This window comes from Ovis aries, chromosome 10 (genome assembly GCF_016772045.2).
Source record: "Ovis aries strain OAR_USU_Benz2616 breed Rambouillet chromosome 10, ARS-UI_Ramb_v3.0, whole genome shotgun sequence".
Classification (NCBI taxonomy): domain Eukaryota; kingdom Metazoa; phylum Chordata; class Mammalia; order Artiodactyla; family Bovidae; genus Ovis; species Ovis aries.
Genome location: NC_056063.1, coordinates 28,245,723 through 28,261,043, shown reverse-complemented (window position 1 = coordinate 28,261,043; position 15,321 = coordinate 28,245,723). Strand labels below are relative to the sequence as shown.

The window sequence follows — 15,321 nt, the reverse complement described above, 5'->3', positions numbered from 1 at the left end:
GGACAGAGGAGACTGGTGGGTTACAGTCCATGGAGTTGCAAAGAGTGGGAAATCACTGAGTGATTGAGCAGTGCATGTAAGTAAGATATAGGAGAATAAGTTTATTAACTGCCAATGAAAACATCAATGGAACAAAGTATGATGCTAGCAATAAAAACATTTTACTTTCAAAACCCTGAAAAATAACATCTGATCCATGTCACGTCTTAAACATTTTCATGTGAGGTAAAAATCTCAAGATAAATTAGCTTTGTTATTTCTAAGAAATTTATCAACAATTCATTTATTGTACTTTCAATAAAACTGAGAGCAGTGATAAAAAAACAAGAAAGAGGATAGGGAGGAAGTGCAGAAAAAAAGCTGCTGCTGGCAGAACCCTGGAAGGAAAAGGCAGAGTTGTGATTGGTGGTAAAGACATGAGATGCAGAAAGTGAGAAGCAAAAGAAAAGAAAGGAGAAACAGGCAAGGGCAGAAGGTGAAGTAGTCTCAGGAAGTGACCCTAATTCCTAAACTGGCATCAGTTTATGTCCTGGGCATTGCAAAGGCAGGGGGAAGGAGAAATCCAGGAAAAAATGGTTGAGAAAAGACTTGGAAGTCAAAAAGCACCACAGGACAAATTTTGAATTTATTCTCTTTATAAAGAGAGAAGAGAAGCCCAACCTACCCTCATACAGCTGAGCGTACTGTGGGAAGCCAGCAGCGCGGAGCCAGTCACATGCTTCCTTCGCCTCGATTTCTGAAAAACACAAGAAAAGGAGATGCGTTGAGTCTCAGACCACCCACTGGCCTCTACCTCCTCAATCAATAGGAACTGGTGGGCACTGTGAAGGTTATTACAAAGCAAAATTGTCCTCCTAAGTCTGTACAAGTAGCCTACTCAGAAATGGGTGTAAAATGAGCAGGCATCACAAAGGTACTTGTTTCATGTCTGCTAAGATTATCTTCAATGTCAATCTATAAGTATTTGGATAATAGCAAAACCACAGACTACGAACTGAGGCTACAGGCTGAAACTACAGGCTGAGTTTCAGGCAGGGAAAAATGTCTTATTTATACACTAGGGAACCCGAGGACTAGGGAGAAGGAGGAAGTACTTCCTTAGGTTCTTTTTTTTTTTTTAACTTTCAAAGATAAAGCTAAGACTATTTATCCTACATTCCTTTATTCTTTTACTCTGGGGATAATGAAAGAATGAATACAACTGGGCAGGCTTGTGAAAATGCATTTTCTCATGAAGAAATGTGTTACAAAAATCCAATGTTTTATTATTGCTTTAGTTTTACTAATGCTTTAATTCCAAATGCCTTGTAATAAGATGCTCATTCATCAGGCACATTTGAATGATTTCAAGCTGCAGAGTGCAGCAGGCAAGAGTGAAGCTGATTATCTGGAAAGGAGACAGGTGTTTGATGGGGCTGCTAGAATCTCCGAGAGCCAGCCTCAAGCAGTTGATATGTCCTTTGGGTGACCAGTTTTGGTGTGGACGTTCCAAGAGTGCACAGGACCACCTGCCTGGAGAACTTGGAGGGAGATGGGAGAGTCTCCAGTATGTGAACCAGGTCACTTTTTGACCTTGTGAATCCTGGATCATTTCCTAACCACAACTCTTAGATAAATATGAATGCAAGGGAAAAAGAAGTTCATCTGTCAGAAGTCTAGGTTCTCCAAACAAAATTAAACAGCTGATTATAACAGGTCTCTACCCAGGCCCCTTTCTCTGCTGTTGGGAGGGAGCTCGGTCAGGTCATTGCATTTTCATTTACTCTGACGTTCATTTCTCCCTGTAGCCAAAGTTGGAGAGTACAGGGTGTTCTTAGGTCGCTGCACTGAAACAGTCCATGCTAGCATCAGCAGTGGGCCAGAGACTGCAGCCTACATTGAAAGCTCAATGTCTATGCAGCACGATGTTCAATGTGACAGCTATCTGATCCATGTTAGGAAAACAGAACAAAGGCCAGATCATCCACAGGCTCCAAGGGAAGAGCAAAAACCTACAGGCCCATTGATTTGGTTGGACATGGGCTGAGATATGTCATTAAATTCAAGGAGACACAGCGTGCTGTGGCCCCCATGCCAGAGTCCCTGCTTCTTTTGGCATCCTCTAAGCCCTCGCCATTTGAGAGACTGACGATTTCTAAATCTTGAGCTTTTTTCTCTGACATAAGGATTTTTTTACATAATTACTGCCAGCACCGACCAAATAGGTACACATTCCTGCCTTGTACATATTATTCAGAATTATCTGGGGCACCAAGCTGGAAACAAAAGCTCCAGAAAGCTTTTCTATGAGGAGGGGTGAGCCCCATCACTGCAGTTCAGAATGAACTGGCTGGATTGTACTGTATTGGCTAACTTGGGTTTTCCCTTTGAAAGGTACAAAGGGCAATTATTGTAAGTCTCCAAAGTTGTATTTAGGACTCATTTCAGAGTCCTTGGGCTTCCCTGGTGGTTCAGATGGTAAAGAATCTGCTTGCAGTGTGTGAGACCCAGGTTCAATCCCTGGATTGGGATGATCCCCTGGAGAAGGAGATGGCAACCCATTCCAGTATTCTTGCCTGGGAAGTCCCATGGACAGAGGAGCCTGGTGGGCTACAGTCCATAGAGTCGAAAAGAGTCAGACACAACTTAGCAACTAACACACACTGAGAGTCCTTATGTGAAGGCTTCCACTTTGACAACCACCCAAGTATTTCAGGGGAAGGAGAACACACACATTCTAACTGTTACACGGAGAAAATGTGATTACTCTTGGTCAAAGATAGGCTGCTGCCTTCTAAATTTTCAAGCTTCAGATTTGCTTTCTTCTTCAATATACCACACTACCTAGTGATGAGAAAACACCTGATTTCTAGACATGCTCTAAACAGTCATGAGTCAGCAAGTCTCAGAGAGGAAGCACAAAATTCTGTTACACCAACTAGCTAAATAGCATGCCTTTTTCTACTTTATTGCTTTTACTGTCATCGAAATGCAGTGTTAAGCAGAAGAGCCTCAGAGAGACAGACCATTAAGAATAAATGGGGGACTTGGAAGGCAGGAGCTCTGCTACACAGGAAGCTCAAAGAGGAGCAGGAAGTGAGCCCGTAAAAGAGCACACACTCCACTGGATGCTGGGTAAAGAGGACAGAGAGCTGGGGGAGAGGTGGGCAGCAGGGGTCCTCACAGAAAGACTCTCTTTGGGACTGAGACTCTGGCTGGGCAGTGGAACAAGACTTGGGCTAGCCCAGGAGATTTTATTTAAAAGGCTCTCTATATAACTTTGTTCTGTTTTTTTCATTAAAGCAACACAGATAATGAACCGAAACTCTACCTATACGTAAACATGAATAATCAAATCTTAATCAGAACCCAGTTAAATAAACTGATTTTTTTCAATGGCTAGACATTTTGTTTTAAGTTTTCCAGGCAAACAATAGAAAATTGCAATTAGTAAATAATGAGAAGAAGCCATGTCCCAGTCATGATGGATACCTCCCCTCAACCATCACTTCCCATACCCAACTTGCTGTTCTATATCTGGAATATCTTCCAAACACATTCCCCCTACTTTTGATATTTTCTGGGTTTTGTTTGCTTGTTTTTTTTTTTTTTTAAATACTTCAGTTGTGTGCAAGGCATGTGGGATATTAGTTCCCTGACCAGAGATCGAACCCAAGATCCCTGCATTGTCAGTGTGAAGTCTTAACCACTGGACCACCAGGAAATCCCAACTCTTGATATCTCAGTGTAAGGGCATAACACACTCTTGTTTACCACCAAAGCAAACAAACAAACAAAAATGGAGCATAATTAACCACTATCAAAGATGATTTTGCCCATCAAGTTGGAGAAAAACAGATATAACTTCTACCGATTCCCCACAGTGCCTTCTAACACCTATCAGCCAAATGCTAATGTTTCCCAGGGAATATCACTCTGCAATGGCCAAAATGACTGGAGAATTAGCAAGGAATCATTACTCACAGTTGTCATCACTTCACAAATATCTACCTGATGAGATATAAATGACATTTGAGAAGAAGGTGAAAATCTCTTTTCTGCTGAGCTGTTGATAGCCAGCACAAAATTATATTTTGATGGTTTTGTTTGTTCTCCATTTGCAACCCACACCTGGTCCTGCAGCAGCTCCAGGGCTATCAGGCAAAACACCAACCGTCTCCTGCAGCAAGCTTAAGTGTGGGGAGGAACCAGAGAATGCCCTTGACAGACTAGCCTATTGATCTCAGGCATGGTTACTGCATTGTTACTGCAGAAAATTCTGTTTGGCTCAGGATCATGATAGGATTTTAATAGAACCAATGCAATTATTACATGTAAAAATAATTTCCGTTTCACTCTAGAGTATCTATTTTTGCCTGCCCAACGTCCTTCCCCCTTTCTCCAATAACAGAGCCTCTTCTACTGGTTCAGGTGGGGTCACCACTTCTGGTCCCCTCCAACCATATTCCTTGGCTCTATCGCCACCACCCACATGGAGTGATCTGCTCCTTAAGAGAACCCCTGATTCTGGGAAAGACTGAAGACAGGAGGAGAAGGAAACAACAGAGGATGAGATGGTTGGGTGGCATCACTGACTCGATGGACATGAGTTTGAGCAAGCTCGGGGAGTTGGTGATGGACAGGGAAGCCTGGCATGCTGCAGTCCATGGGGTTGCAAAGAGTCTGACACGACTGAGCAACTGAACTGACTAACTGATCACCACTGTCCACATGGAATGATCTGCTCCCTAAAAGAGCCCCATTCCGCGAAGTCCAAGGAGACCAAGGAGCTTTGGGATCTCACATCAATAGTTGTTTGCGGGCTGAAATCAACTGGTTGAAAAGGGAGGTTTTCAGTTTTTCTATCGGCAGCTTGACGTGCACAAAAACCAAGCAAACTTTTTCAGTTGATAAATCCAGAAGACAGTGTGGTGCTTGGCATGCTCTTCCATCACATATCTGTGATTCTGCTTGGGGGAAGGTTTGCCTCAGCTGCCTTTCCTACGTATTTGGACCCTGACAAGTCACCGTGGAAACTGTTGTGGCCTGTGACACTGTTTTTGCAAAGTATTATCATGTTTCTTAGTTACACGTGTTCAGTGTTAAAAACTTATCATAATATGGAAAGGCACAATGAAAGACAAAAGTCAACCCTTGCCCCATTGCTAATATATAATTAGATACATGTTATTTGTCAAAATGGTAATGATGGTAATATCTTTGGTTGACTACTTTTTGCATATAAGAAAATACACTATGAATATTTTCCCATATCATGGCATTGTTGGTAAAAAAAATTGTTTTGAGAACAATACTTATTTTTTAAAATACCTGTTCTGTGAATACTGCCTGTTGAGCTGATGACATCAAGGTAGCTAAGAGGAAACAGTTCAGTAGGGCTTCGTCAACACATTCTGATTGTAGTGAAGGCTAGAATTCTGTGTGAGTTTAAAGAGATTTACAAGCTGTTTCTTTAAGGAAATATCATGTGATGTTTGCACTTTCAGGTGGACAAGGCTCCGGAGGGCCTCAGTCAAGTCAGGAGTTATACTGAGTGCAGCAGATTTAACACCCAGGTTTGTAGGCTCCTTTCATGTCACAAGCAGGAGTTGCTAGTTGCTAGTCACAGTCTAGGTTAGATGCAGGATACAGGATGCTTGGGGCTGGTGCACTGGATGACCCAGAGAGATGGTATGGGGAGGGAGGTGGGAGGGGGATTCAGGATTGGGAACATGTGTATACCTGTGGCGGATTCATGTTGATGTATGGCAAAACCAATACAATATTGTAAAGTAAAAAAAACAAAAACAAAAACAAAAAAAACTCGTGTTTCTAAAGTGGTCAGAACAGTGTGTTCTCCCAGCTAAGAATTTAAATACATTTTTTGGTTTACATTACTCTCGACATAGAAAATACTTTTTCCAGAGCTAACCCAAAGGGATGCTAGTTTTTCTAAATGACCAAAAATTCAAATTAGGGCCAAATTAAATGTTATTGTCATCAGAAAATTAGCTGGCTAGAAGAAACCTGGTTTTCCATGAAAAGTGGAGGGCACCTGCATTGATGTTGTTCTTACAAATCTCCTGGAATGTTGATGGACAAACTGACCTCAGTTTAAGAATGTCTTAAACATTCTTAACATTCATTCTTAAATACTCATTAAAAGTACTCAAGACAAGTGGGGGAAAAAAGAATTCATGGCTTTCCCTGTGATTTTAAGAAGTGGGCTTGAGAACAGTGTTGTTGTTGTTGTTTTTTTTTTCATTTAAATTGGCTGACAGGGTGGGCACCCTGCTTCTGAAAGATTATGGATGACTCAACCACCACAAGATGTCTGCAGTCGACACAATTATCACTATTAAAGCATATCCAAGGTATTAACATTTCAACAGGTTCATGGCTGTTGGCTTAGGATTGTTTACATGGCTGAGTTAGCTTCATTAGTAACGAACCTCTTCAGACATATGACACCTTTGTCTTCAGATGGAATTTCTCAAGTGAAGTCCCTATTTATTGAAGCTGTATTTATGTGGCCATAGGCTAGGCCAGGGCTTCCCTGATAGCTCAGCTGGTAAAGAATCCGCCTGTAATGTGGGAGACCCTGGTTCGATTCCTGGGTCGGAAAGATCCGCTGGAGAAGGGATAGGCTACCCACTCTAGTATTCTTGGACTTCCCTGGTGGCTCAGCTGGTAAGCAGTCTGCTGGTAAAGAATCTGCCTACAATGTGGGAGACTTGGGTTTGATCTCTGGGTTAGGAAGATCCCCTGGAGAAAGGACAGGCTACCCGGCCTGGAGAATTCCATGGACTGTATTATATGGTCCATGGGGTTGCAAAAGAGTTGGACATGACTTGAGCAACTTTCACTCCACTTTAGGCTAGGCCGGATTTGTGAAAACCAATGCCAGAGCACCCATCCCATCTATATAGAGATGTGAATGATGCGAGTATTAATATTATATAGGATCAGGCACTATCACCACAGTCCTTCTCCCGGGAGGGCTTTATAACCCTAATCACAGGTTCAGGAGGGAACATCAAATTTTGTGGTAGCAAAAGACTGTGATTTAGACTCCCCGTCATGGCATCAAGATGCATCTTTTTGCATCCTTTGAATTACATAATGCATTTACTACAATGTGTAAAAGGCCTGGATAAGTCTTAATGTACACCTAATTTAATTCTTTTCTAATGTGGATAACACTTTATTTCTATGAGATTCCAAGTTACTAATAGAGTTAAAATACAGGTTTTATTTAGAATAAATTTAAGATTGTTCATCTCTGAATATCCAAATCAGTAAACCAAGTGACAATCACTCATTTTTATCTCCCTATAATTTAAGGCAACCTTTTTTTCTGATGTGTAGAAAAGTATCTTGCACTCAGCTAATAGATAACCATAGAAGAAAGAAATAGGAAGATGTATATATCCCCAAGACAACTAATCGTACTCTACTAAGATGGAGATTCATGGCTGTATTTACATGTACTTTTTCCCTGAAAGCAAGAGTTACAGACATGCTGAGACACACTATTCCATAACCAATTTTTAACACTAGTCTTATTTCTCAGGTTATGAAGTATCTTTGCAAGCTGGATTCACAGCAAATCTAGTCACTTAAAAGTAATTTCTATCACGGTGGAAAAGAATCAGGCAAATTCTATATCTATATAGGAGGTCTATTCTTAGTTACTCAAAAGTTGTTTTTAATCTCTCTTTTTCAGCCTTTTTTTTGGGGAAATCATATATTTATATATACAATTTATTATTTACTATCAAATTTTAAGATAATTATAAATTAAATTATATATTAAAATACATTTAATATAAATCATACATACATCTTATGTAATCATAAATTTAAAATTCTAAATAGAATTCTGTATCTATGTAGTTACAAATGTATAATGAAAACACACACACAGAGACACACACACTCTAAAATGTTCTTAATGGTCCCCTACTCTTTCTAGCTGCCAGGGAGATTGCAGTTCTCATCTGACTGGCAAATGTGTACTTCCCATCCCACTGATGTCTGGGTTGGCCATGTGACCCACTCTGGCCAATGAAACTTGGGCAGAAGTAATGAATGGGAGTTTCAAGCAAAACTCTACAAGAGCTATCCTCTAGTTCTGTCAGCTCCCCTCCCCTTCCCTTGACCATGAGGCTGGACCATCTCAGACAGAGGCTGTTCTTCAGCCTGGGCCCCAGAATGATGACACAGGGGCACAAAGCCACAGCCAAGCAGCTGCGGACATGTAATGCGAGCAGGCAATAACCTTCTGTTGCTTTATGCTACTACAACTTGGGGGACAACTCGTTACAGTGGCATAATCTGACTTAGGCTAATTTAGCACAGCTGCCAGCTGCTCCTTTTTATAAATGAAGCAGAGGGATGCGCTGAGAACTTCTATTTCAACTTGATGCTGTTCCTGGATATCCGTTAGTGTGTCAGAAATGAAAATGATCAGACTGCATAAGCATTTCCGCCTCGAAGTCTGCTTCCCTGTTGATGGTGCCTGATTTCTGTTGAATGTTAAAACGTAAACCATGCTTTCATGCTCATCTGTCACGTGCATCCACATGTGTGTGCACACACATTACAAACATACACCTTCCCCTCACCTATACACGTACACCATAGAAAATAAAAATTTCAGCAACTGAACAAGGGATATAAATACTATTCCCCTGGCTCATATTCCTAAGAGTACGGGGAAAAAAAAAAAGATTATACCCCTGGCCCCTGCAATCAATCTCAAAGAAAAAGAAAACAGAAAATATATCTTCTACTAGCCAAATAGTTTCTGACCATATTGTTTGGACTTGAGTTTTCCATGAGGCAGAGTAGCTCCTTATCCTCCCCTCTCACTTGGTGCAGACTGTTCCCATCAGACGCTTGCGGTATCTCTCAGGGAGGCTGCATGCCTGCACAAGCACATGAATACCCCCAGCTCTGCGAGTTCGTCAGGTCACTGCCTACCACTAAATCCCAGGAGATTCTTGGGGATGGAATCAGTTATGCAACTGAAAATGCAAGGTAGAGGAACAGAAAGCGGATTCAGACAATTACAGACAGGGTTGTAATTTGCCGGCCTTGGTCAAAGTGCCTCCATATTGACCCACCAAGATGACAGAATCTTGGGACAAGGGTATGGGATTCTGGAGATAGCTTCTCTCTCTTACTTGGCTTCTTTGGCTTCTCTTGGAAAGGTGGAGACTAAGAGTCCCTGGTAGCTGACCTGATGCTGGCTGTCAGGAACAGAGGCTCACAAGGTAACCACCACAAGGTAAGCCCAGCTGCCGGTATCAGAAGGAACCCTGTGTACTCTCTGTGTCATGCCTGTGACTTTCTGTTCAGGGAAGAGTGGCAGTTTTGGACAAGTCCCACCACCACTAGGAAGTCAGGTATCCTGGCCTTGGACCGGTATTCTTCTATCCTATATAGCTTTAAGACATTCTTTAAATGTTAACAAAAAATTATTCATGTCTTTAGGGCATCAAACCCCTTCTCTTATCTACTTTCAGACATATGTGGAGGTCTATATTTATAAGGCTTATCTGCTATTCCAGCTGCTTAGCCCAACTCTTTTATAGCTGTGGGTACTCCAATTACACCAGAAGCTTTCACAATATCAGGGAAAATTGTACCACACAGGCATCAGAAGAAGCACAGATCTGTCTGGATAAAATAACTGCAATAACCTTTTTATGTCTTTTCACTCCTTGAGGGGCTGGCACAGCAAGATACAACGTCACCAAAGCTTCTGACTCCCAGCTTAGGGCTTTGTGCAGCTCTGATATCTAGATCAATCACAACTAGTGTTTGCTTAATTTAATCCTAAGATCAGATGTGCACAACTCAAGTGTAATTTCACTATCTTACCATATATAAAAGCTTGATGGTGTGTGTATGTGTGTGTATTTTATTTTTAAATATTTACTGGGATAAAATATTTCCTGAGAAAATTTCAATATATCTTTGCCAGTTTTCTGGAATGCTCTCTACTTTCATGCAGTGGCAATGGTTCTGTGAGTGATTTTCTAAACATGTATAATTTATCCCAGAAAATCAGGGCTGGATTCAAGAAATTAGGTTTTTATTAGGTCTTCAGCTACAGATTCATTTTCCTCCATGTTCTCCAAGGCCAAATAGGCCACCGAGCTTAGAGGTTCACTCTCTAAATATTGGGATTTCTATTTTGCAAATCATTAATAGACACGGACATTATATATTCCTTACAGAAAGCAATATAAAATGAATAGAGGGAGTTGAAATATTTTTATCTGTTTAAGGTGGGGGTAGATTAAGCTCCAAACTGAAGGAATAAAAAACAGCTTCTACACCAAAACTCCCTTTTTCATCAAACATAGTGATACATTATTGATTTGTGCCACACTATAATCTACCACACAGCCTACTGATATTAAAGCCAACTGAAGAGGGACCCCCTGGTGGTCCAGTGGTAAAGAATCGCCTTCCAATGCAAGGGATGTGGGCTTGATCCTCGGTGGGGGAACTAAGATTCCGCAGGCCTTAGGGCAAATAAGTGCTCGCACCGCAACTATTGAGTCAGTGCATCACAACTAAAGTCTGGACATCACAAGGAAGATCCTGAGTGATACAACAAGACCAGACATGGTCGAATAAAAATAATAATAAAATAACAAATAAATGGTAAAGAAAAGTCAACTGAAGCATCCTATAAATATACCATGAATGCAATCAAATAGGCTTTAAAAAGTTACATAAACTATTAAAAAGCTTTAAAAGTTTAAAACATGGTAAAAGTTTTAAATCCTCTAATAGTTCAATTTGTATAGTAGATAACTTCTAATTTTAAAGAATTCTTTGAGCTTTAGTAATTATTGTTACAAAATCTTTATTGGACCTCTCCAGATTTTAAGAACATAGTAGGAAATGGTGGAAATACGTAGTTATGTAAAGACATGACTACTTATAAACAGAGGGAATCTGGGCAACTCTAACTCTTGTACAATATAACTGTAATTTAATTACCTGACTAGCTTTGGTGGTGATGGTTTAGTCTCTAAGTTATGTCCAACTCTTGCAACCCCATGGACTGCAGTCCACCAGGCTCCTCTGTCCATGGGATTCTCCAGGTAAGAATACGGAATGGGTTGCCATTTCCTTCTCCAGGGGATCTTCCCAATCCAGGGAATGATCCTGGGTCTCTTGCACTGCAGGTGGTCTCCTGCACTGCAGGCAGATTCTTTACTGACTGAGCCACTGGGAAGCCCATACTTTTGAGCATATAACAATTATTATTAATGATGGCCTTGACTAACCTGCCTGCCCCAGTACTTACTGAATTCAGGTAGAAAAGGAGTGTTTCTCTTAAGAACAGAGTTGAATAAGAGATAAAAGCAACTTAAAATTTCCTCTTAAAGGAAATCAAACAGAAGAGTATAAAAATCTAAATCTAAGATTTGAAGCACCTGCAAGAAGGAAGGAAAAAATGAAAGAAAAATTGCTTTCATTCTACCATCTAGAGATTGACTAACAGTTTGTTGGCATGTATGTAATCTCTCATTCTTTCAATATGCAGATGTGTTCAGTTCAGTTCAGTCGATCAGTTGTGTCTGACTCTTTGCGACCCCATGAATCGCAGCACACCAGGCCTCCCTGTCCATCACCAAGTCCCGGAGTTCACTCAGACTCACGTCCATTGAGTCAGTGATGCCATCCAGCCATCTCATCCTCTGACGTCCCCTTCTCCTCCTGCCCCCAATCCCTCCCGGCATCAGAGTCTTTTCCAATGAGTCAACTCTTCGCATGAGGTGGCCAAAGTACTGGAGTTTCAGCTTTAACATCAGTCCTTCCAAAGAAACCCAGGGTTTCTTTGATCTCCTTTAGAATGGACTGGTTGGATCTCCTTGCAGTCCAAGGGACTCTCAAGAGTCTTCTCCAACACCACAGTTCAAAAGTATCAATTCTTCAGCCCTCAGCCTTCTTCACAGTCCAACTCTCACATCCATACATGACCACTGGTAAAACCATAGCCTTGACTAGACGGACCTTAGTCGGCAAAGTAATGTCTCTGCTTTAGAATATGCTATCTAGGTTGGTCATAACTTTTCTTCCAAGGAGTAAGCATCTTTTAATTTCATGGCTGCAGTCACCATCTGCAGTGATTTTGTGTACATGTATGCAATAAAATTGCAATCTGCTTTTTCAGTTGACAATGCCTTCTGAACCTCTTTCGATGCCAACAGATATCCCATTCTACTTGGCTGAATAAAATTCCTACTGTAGCCATGACTTTAAAAAGCATCTTCTTTTATCAGTTCAGGCTTCCATAATCACAGGTTAAAAATAATAAATCCAGTTCTCTGGAGGCCTTCATTCTAAATAAAGAATTTTGCCAGAATGTGCATCCTGGTAAATGTACTTCAGGACTTTTGGGTTGATATTTATTTCTCTATTATTCTACATTCCGGATTAAGACACATCTCATATGGTTTTGATTTATATTCTCAGCAGACTTCAAAAAGGAAATTCCAAGTGGAAGTTTATTAATACCCCCAGAACTATGTTTAAATGATGCTACAGGGATGTCGTAAACTAACACAAGTCAGGAAGTTCAAAGTTGAGGTTAGATCCTGGACCACATTCCCACCTCTTCCTCCTTGGTATTTGCAAAGTGGAGATTTTATGTAACAGCTATTCTGCTTGTCACTGACCTCCTGCATATGTATTTAGATAATTCCCAAGATGAATTTCAAAACTTTATGTAATTAGCATTTTCTAAAGGGTGCTGCTGCAGTTTCAAGGTTACATTTAAAAAACAAAACAAACCAGACTAAATAAAGAAAAACTTCCCATCTTGTTTTAATGATTAGATGAATATGTGGAGTTCTATGCGACTCCTAAAATCTTTTAAATAATCAAAAGCAAAATGTGACCCAATTTCTAAAACTAACAAATTCACCATGAGTGTGTCTCTTTAGAACAAAATAGCTTTATTTTTGTTCAGGGTTAATGTTATTGCTTTAAGTGAAAGTGAAGTCACTCAGTTGTGTCCAACTCTTTGCAATCCCATGGGCTGTAGCCCACCAAGCTCCCTCTGTCCATGGGATTTTCCAGGCAAGAATACTGGAGTGGGTTGCCATTTCCTTCTCCAGAGGATCTTCCCGACCCAGGGATCGAACCCGGGTCTCCTGCATTGTAGGCAGACACATTACCGTCTGAGCCACCAGGGAAGTAAGGGGAGTTCAAAACGAAGTTCTGATTTCATTCTGCTCTTAACTAATAGCATGTCTATTACTTAAAGAAAACAAAATTCTTCTTGTGTTCAATACATTTACTTCATTTCATGAATTAACTTTTTAAAAGAGCCTGTCAATTTGTTTAGAAAACATTCATTTATTTGAGGGCATACGCAAGCTAACAATATAAGAGGTAACATGACCTGCAGTGGTTAGAAGCACTGACCCCCACCCCCTCATTAGCTTCATGTCTCTGTCTGAATTAATTTCAGCATGCCTATAAGAGGGTCTCAGGGTCAAATACCACCCGTTCCCTACACACAGATTCTTCTTATGATGAGAATCCAACAGTTCTCAATTCATTTTTTAATTCTATAGATTTTGTTAGACTCTGTTAAGTAATATATCACATGAAGCCTTGCTTCTCACAACACAATGCTGTTCAACAAGATGTAATGAGAATCATAGATGAAATGCGGCACTTTGAAAATGGTATTAATAGTAAGAGCCTCTACCAGCTGCTGCTTTCAGGATATGAACACCAGATCGGGGAAGACAGTCTTATGATTATAGCCTAGGATACTTTATGATTTTTTCATCAGTTAATAAGTAAAATATTAACAATATTAATTTTAAAAATTAGCTTGATATGCGAGGCTCTCAAGGGCAAAAATATGTTTAAACATACCAAACACATCAGAATCCCGGGAAAGAAATCTATATAAGACACACAGTCTTCATTAAGGGATATGCTGTCAGAAGATTATTTTTCCAAGTTAAAAACAAAAAACAAAAAACAAAAAAACTGAACAAATAAGTAAATCTTGAGCAAGTGATAGAGCTTCCTGTGGATTAACTGCTGGGAGAAGTTGAGGGTTAATGTGGAGCCCAAGGTCACTGTCCTCAGGAGGTCACAAGCCTCCCAGATAGGCTTCCTGTCAAGGTCATTCCCACTATTAAAAACATCCCAGGTGTTTTTTCAGGATCTACTTTGTGAGGAGTCAACTGGGAAACTAGTTCAAATACCATTCAGATATTTCAATCCCCACTTACATCCAAAAGAAAAGAAATATTTTGCTCTCAGGCTTAAAATGATTATAATGGATGTTTCATGATCACTCAAATTATACCCAATGGTGAAGAGAAAATTTCAAAAGGAGTCTTCTTTGAGCCTTTTGTTTTTTCAAACTAAGAAACAGTAAGTACACATTAACACACACATATTTTTTAAATCGAGATGAAGTCTGTCTTCTTTAGGTTAATGCATCGACTGAAGGGCCTTAATCCAGTGGTTTTAGAAGGAACCGAGGTCTGGGAACTCCTTTGTAAATCAGTGCTTTATTTGCTGAGGCTAAGTACCTTTCATGGAATTCTCGGATTCACTTATTCTACCACTAAGGAACTCCCGTTTAGCCCAAGAAATACAAAATGTTCTGTACCTTAAAAGAGGGCCAGCCTTTTCCTGCTTCGTTCCCTGGGAGCAACTGATTTTTCATTTTGGAACTTAGAAAGTTAAATAATTTCTTTCTCTGTCTCCGTCTTCCCCTCTCTCTCTCTCTCACACACAAACATGAATATAGGCACACATATTAATAGTCTATAAACATGTCACAGGTAAAACTACAAGCATCCTTAAATAAATATATAGATTTGTGTATCCTCTTAAATTATAACATTGCAGGTACACATCACCAGATTGGAAAGCATATTTGCACATCCAGTTCTTGGCCCAGGGCTTGGCAAATGAATGCTGACTGAAAGAGTGAATGACTATACTAAGAGGAAAATATTTATAGCTTTAAATATTTACAGGCCAATAAACACCTAAAGCGTTTTTCAGATATTCAGGTCCCTCCAAACTCACAGGGCCTGCTGTAAATGTGGGAACGTGTATTGTGACCGTACTTTGCAAACTGTAAAACTCCATGTGAAAAAAAGAAAAATAAGGTATTCTATTCTAGAGCAGCAATGTCTGTGTAGATGTCAATATTGCCGATGTTTTCTGAAGGGTGGGGCATTTGGCATGGTCCCAGAATGCACTGGGAGAGTCCTTCCTGCTGGCAGCCATCCCTTTCCCTTTCCTCTGCATGGAATCCTTGGGAATTCCAAG

At 40.4% G+C, this 15,321-nt stretch overlaps 1 protein-coding gene across 14 annotated transcripts in view; it reads right to left on the bottom strand.

The window, feature by feature from the left end:
- Window positions 1-15,321, bottom strand: part of STARD13 (StAR related lipid transfer domain containing 13) — a 573,794-nt gene that overhangs the window by 58,754 nt on the left and 499,719 nt on the right. For all 14 annotated transcript variants that reach the window (XM_060394451.1, XM_060394453.1, XM_042254792.2 and 11 more), the window contains one exon: window positions 665-736. In XM_060394451.1, the coding sequence (XP_060250434.1) occupies window positions 665-736 (72 nt within the window). The remainder of the gene's footprint in view (window positions 1-664; window positions 737-15,321) is intronic.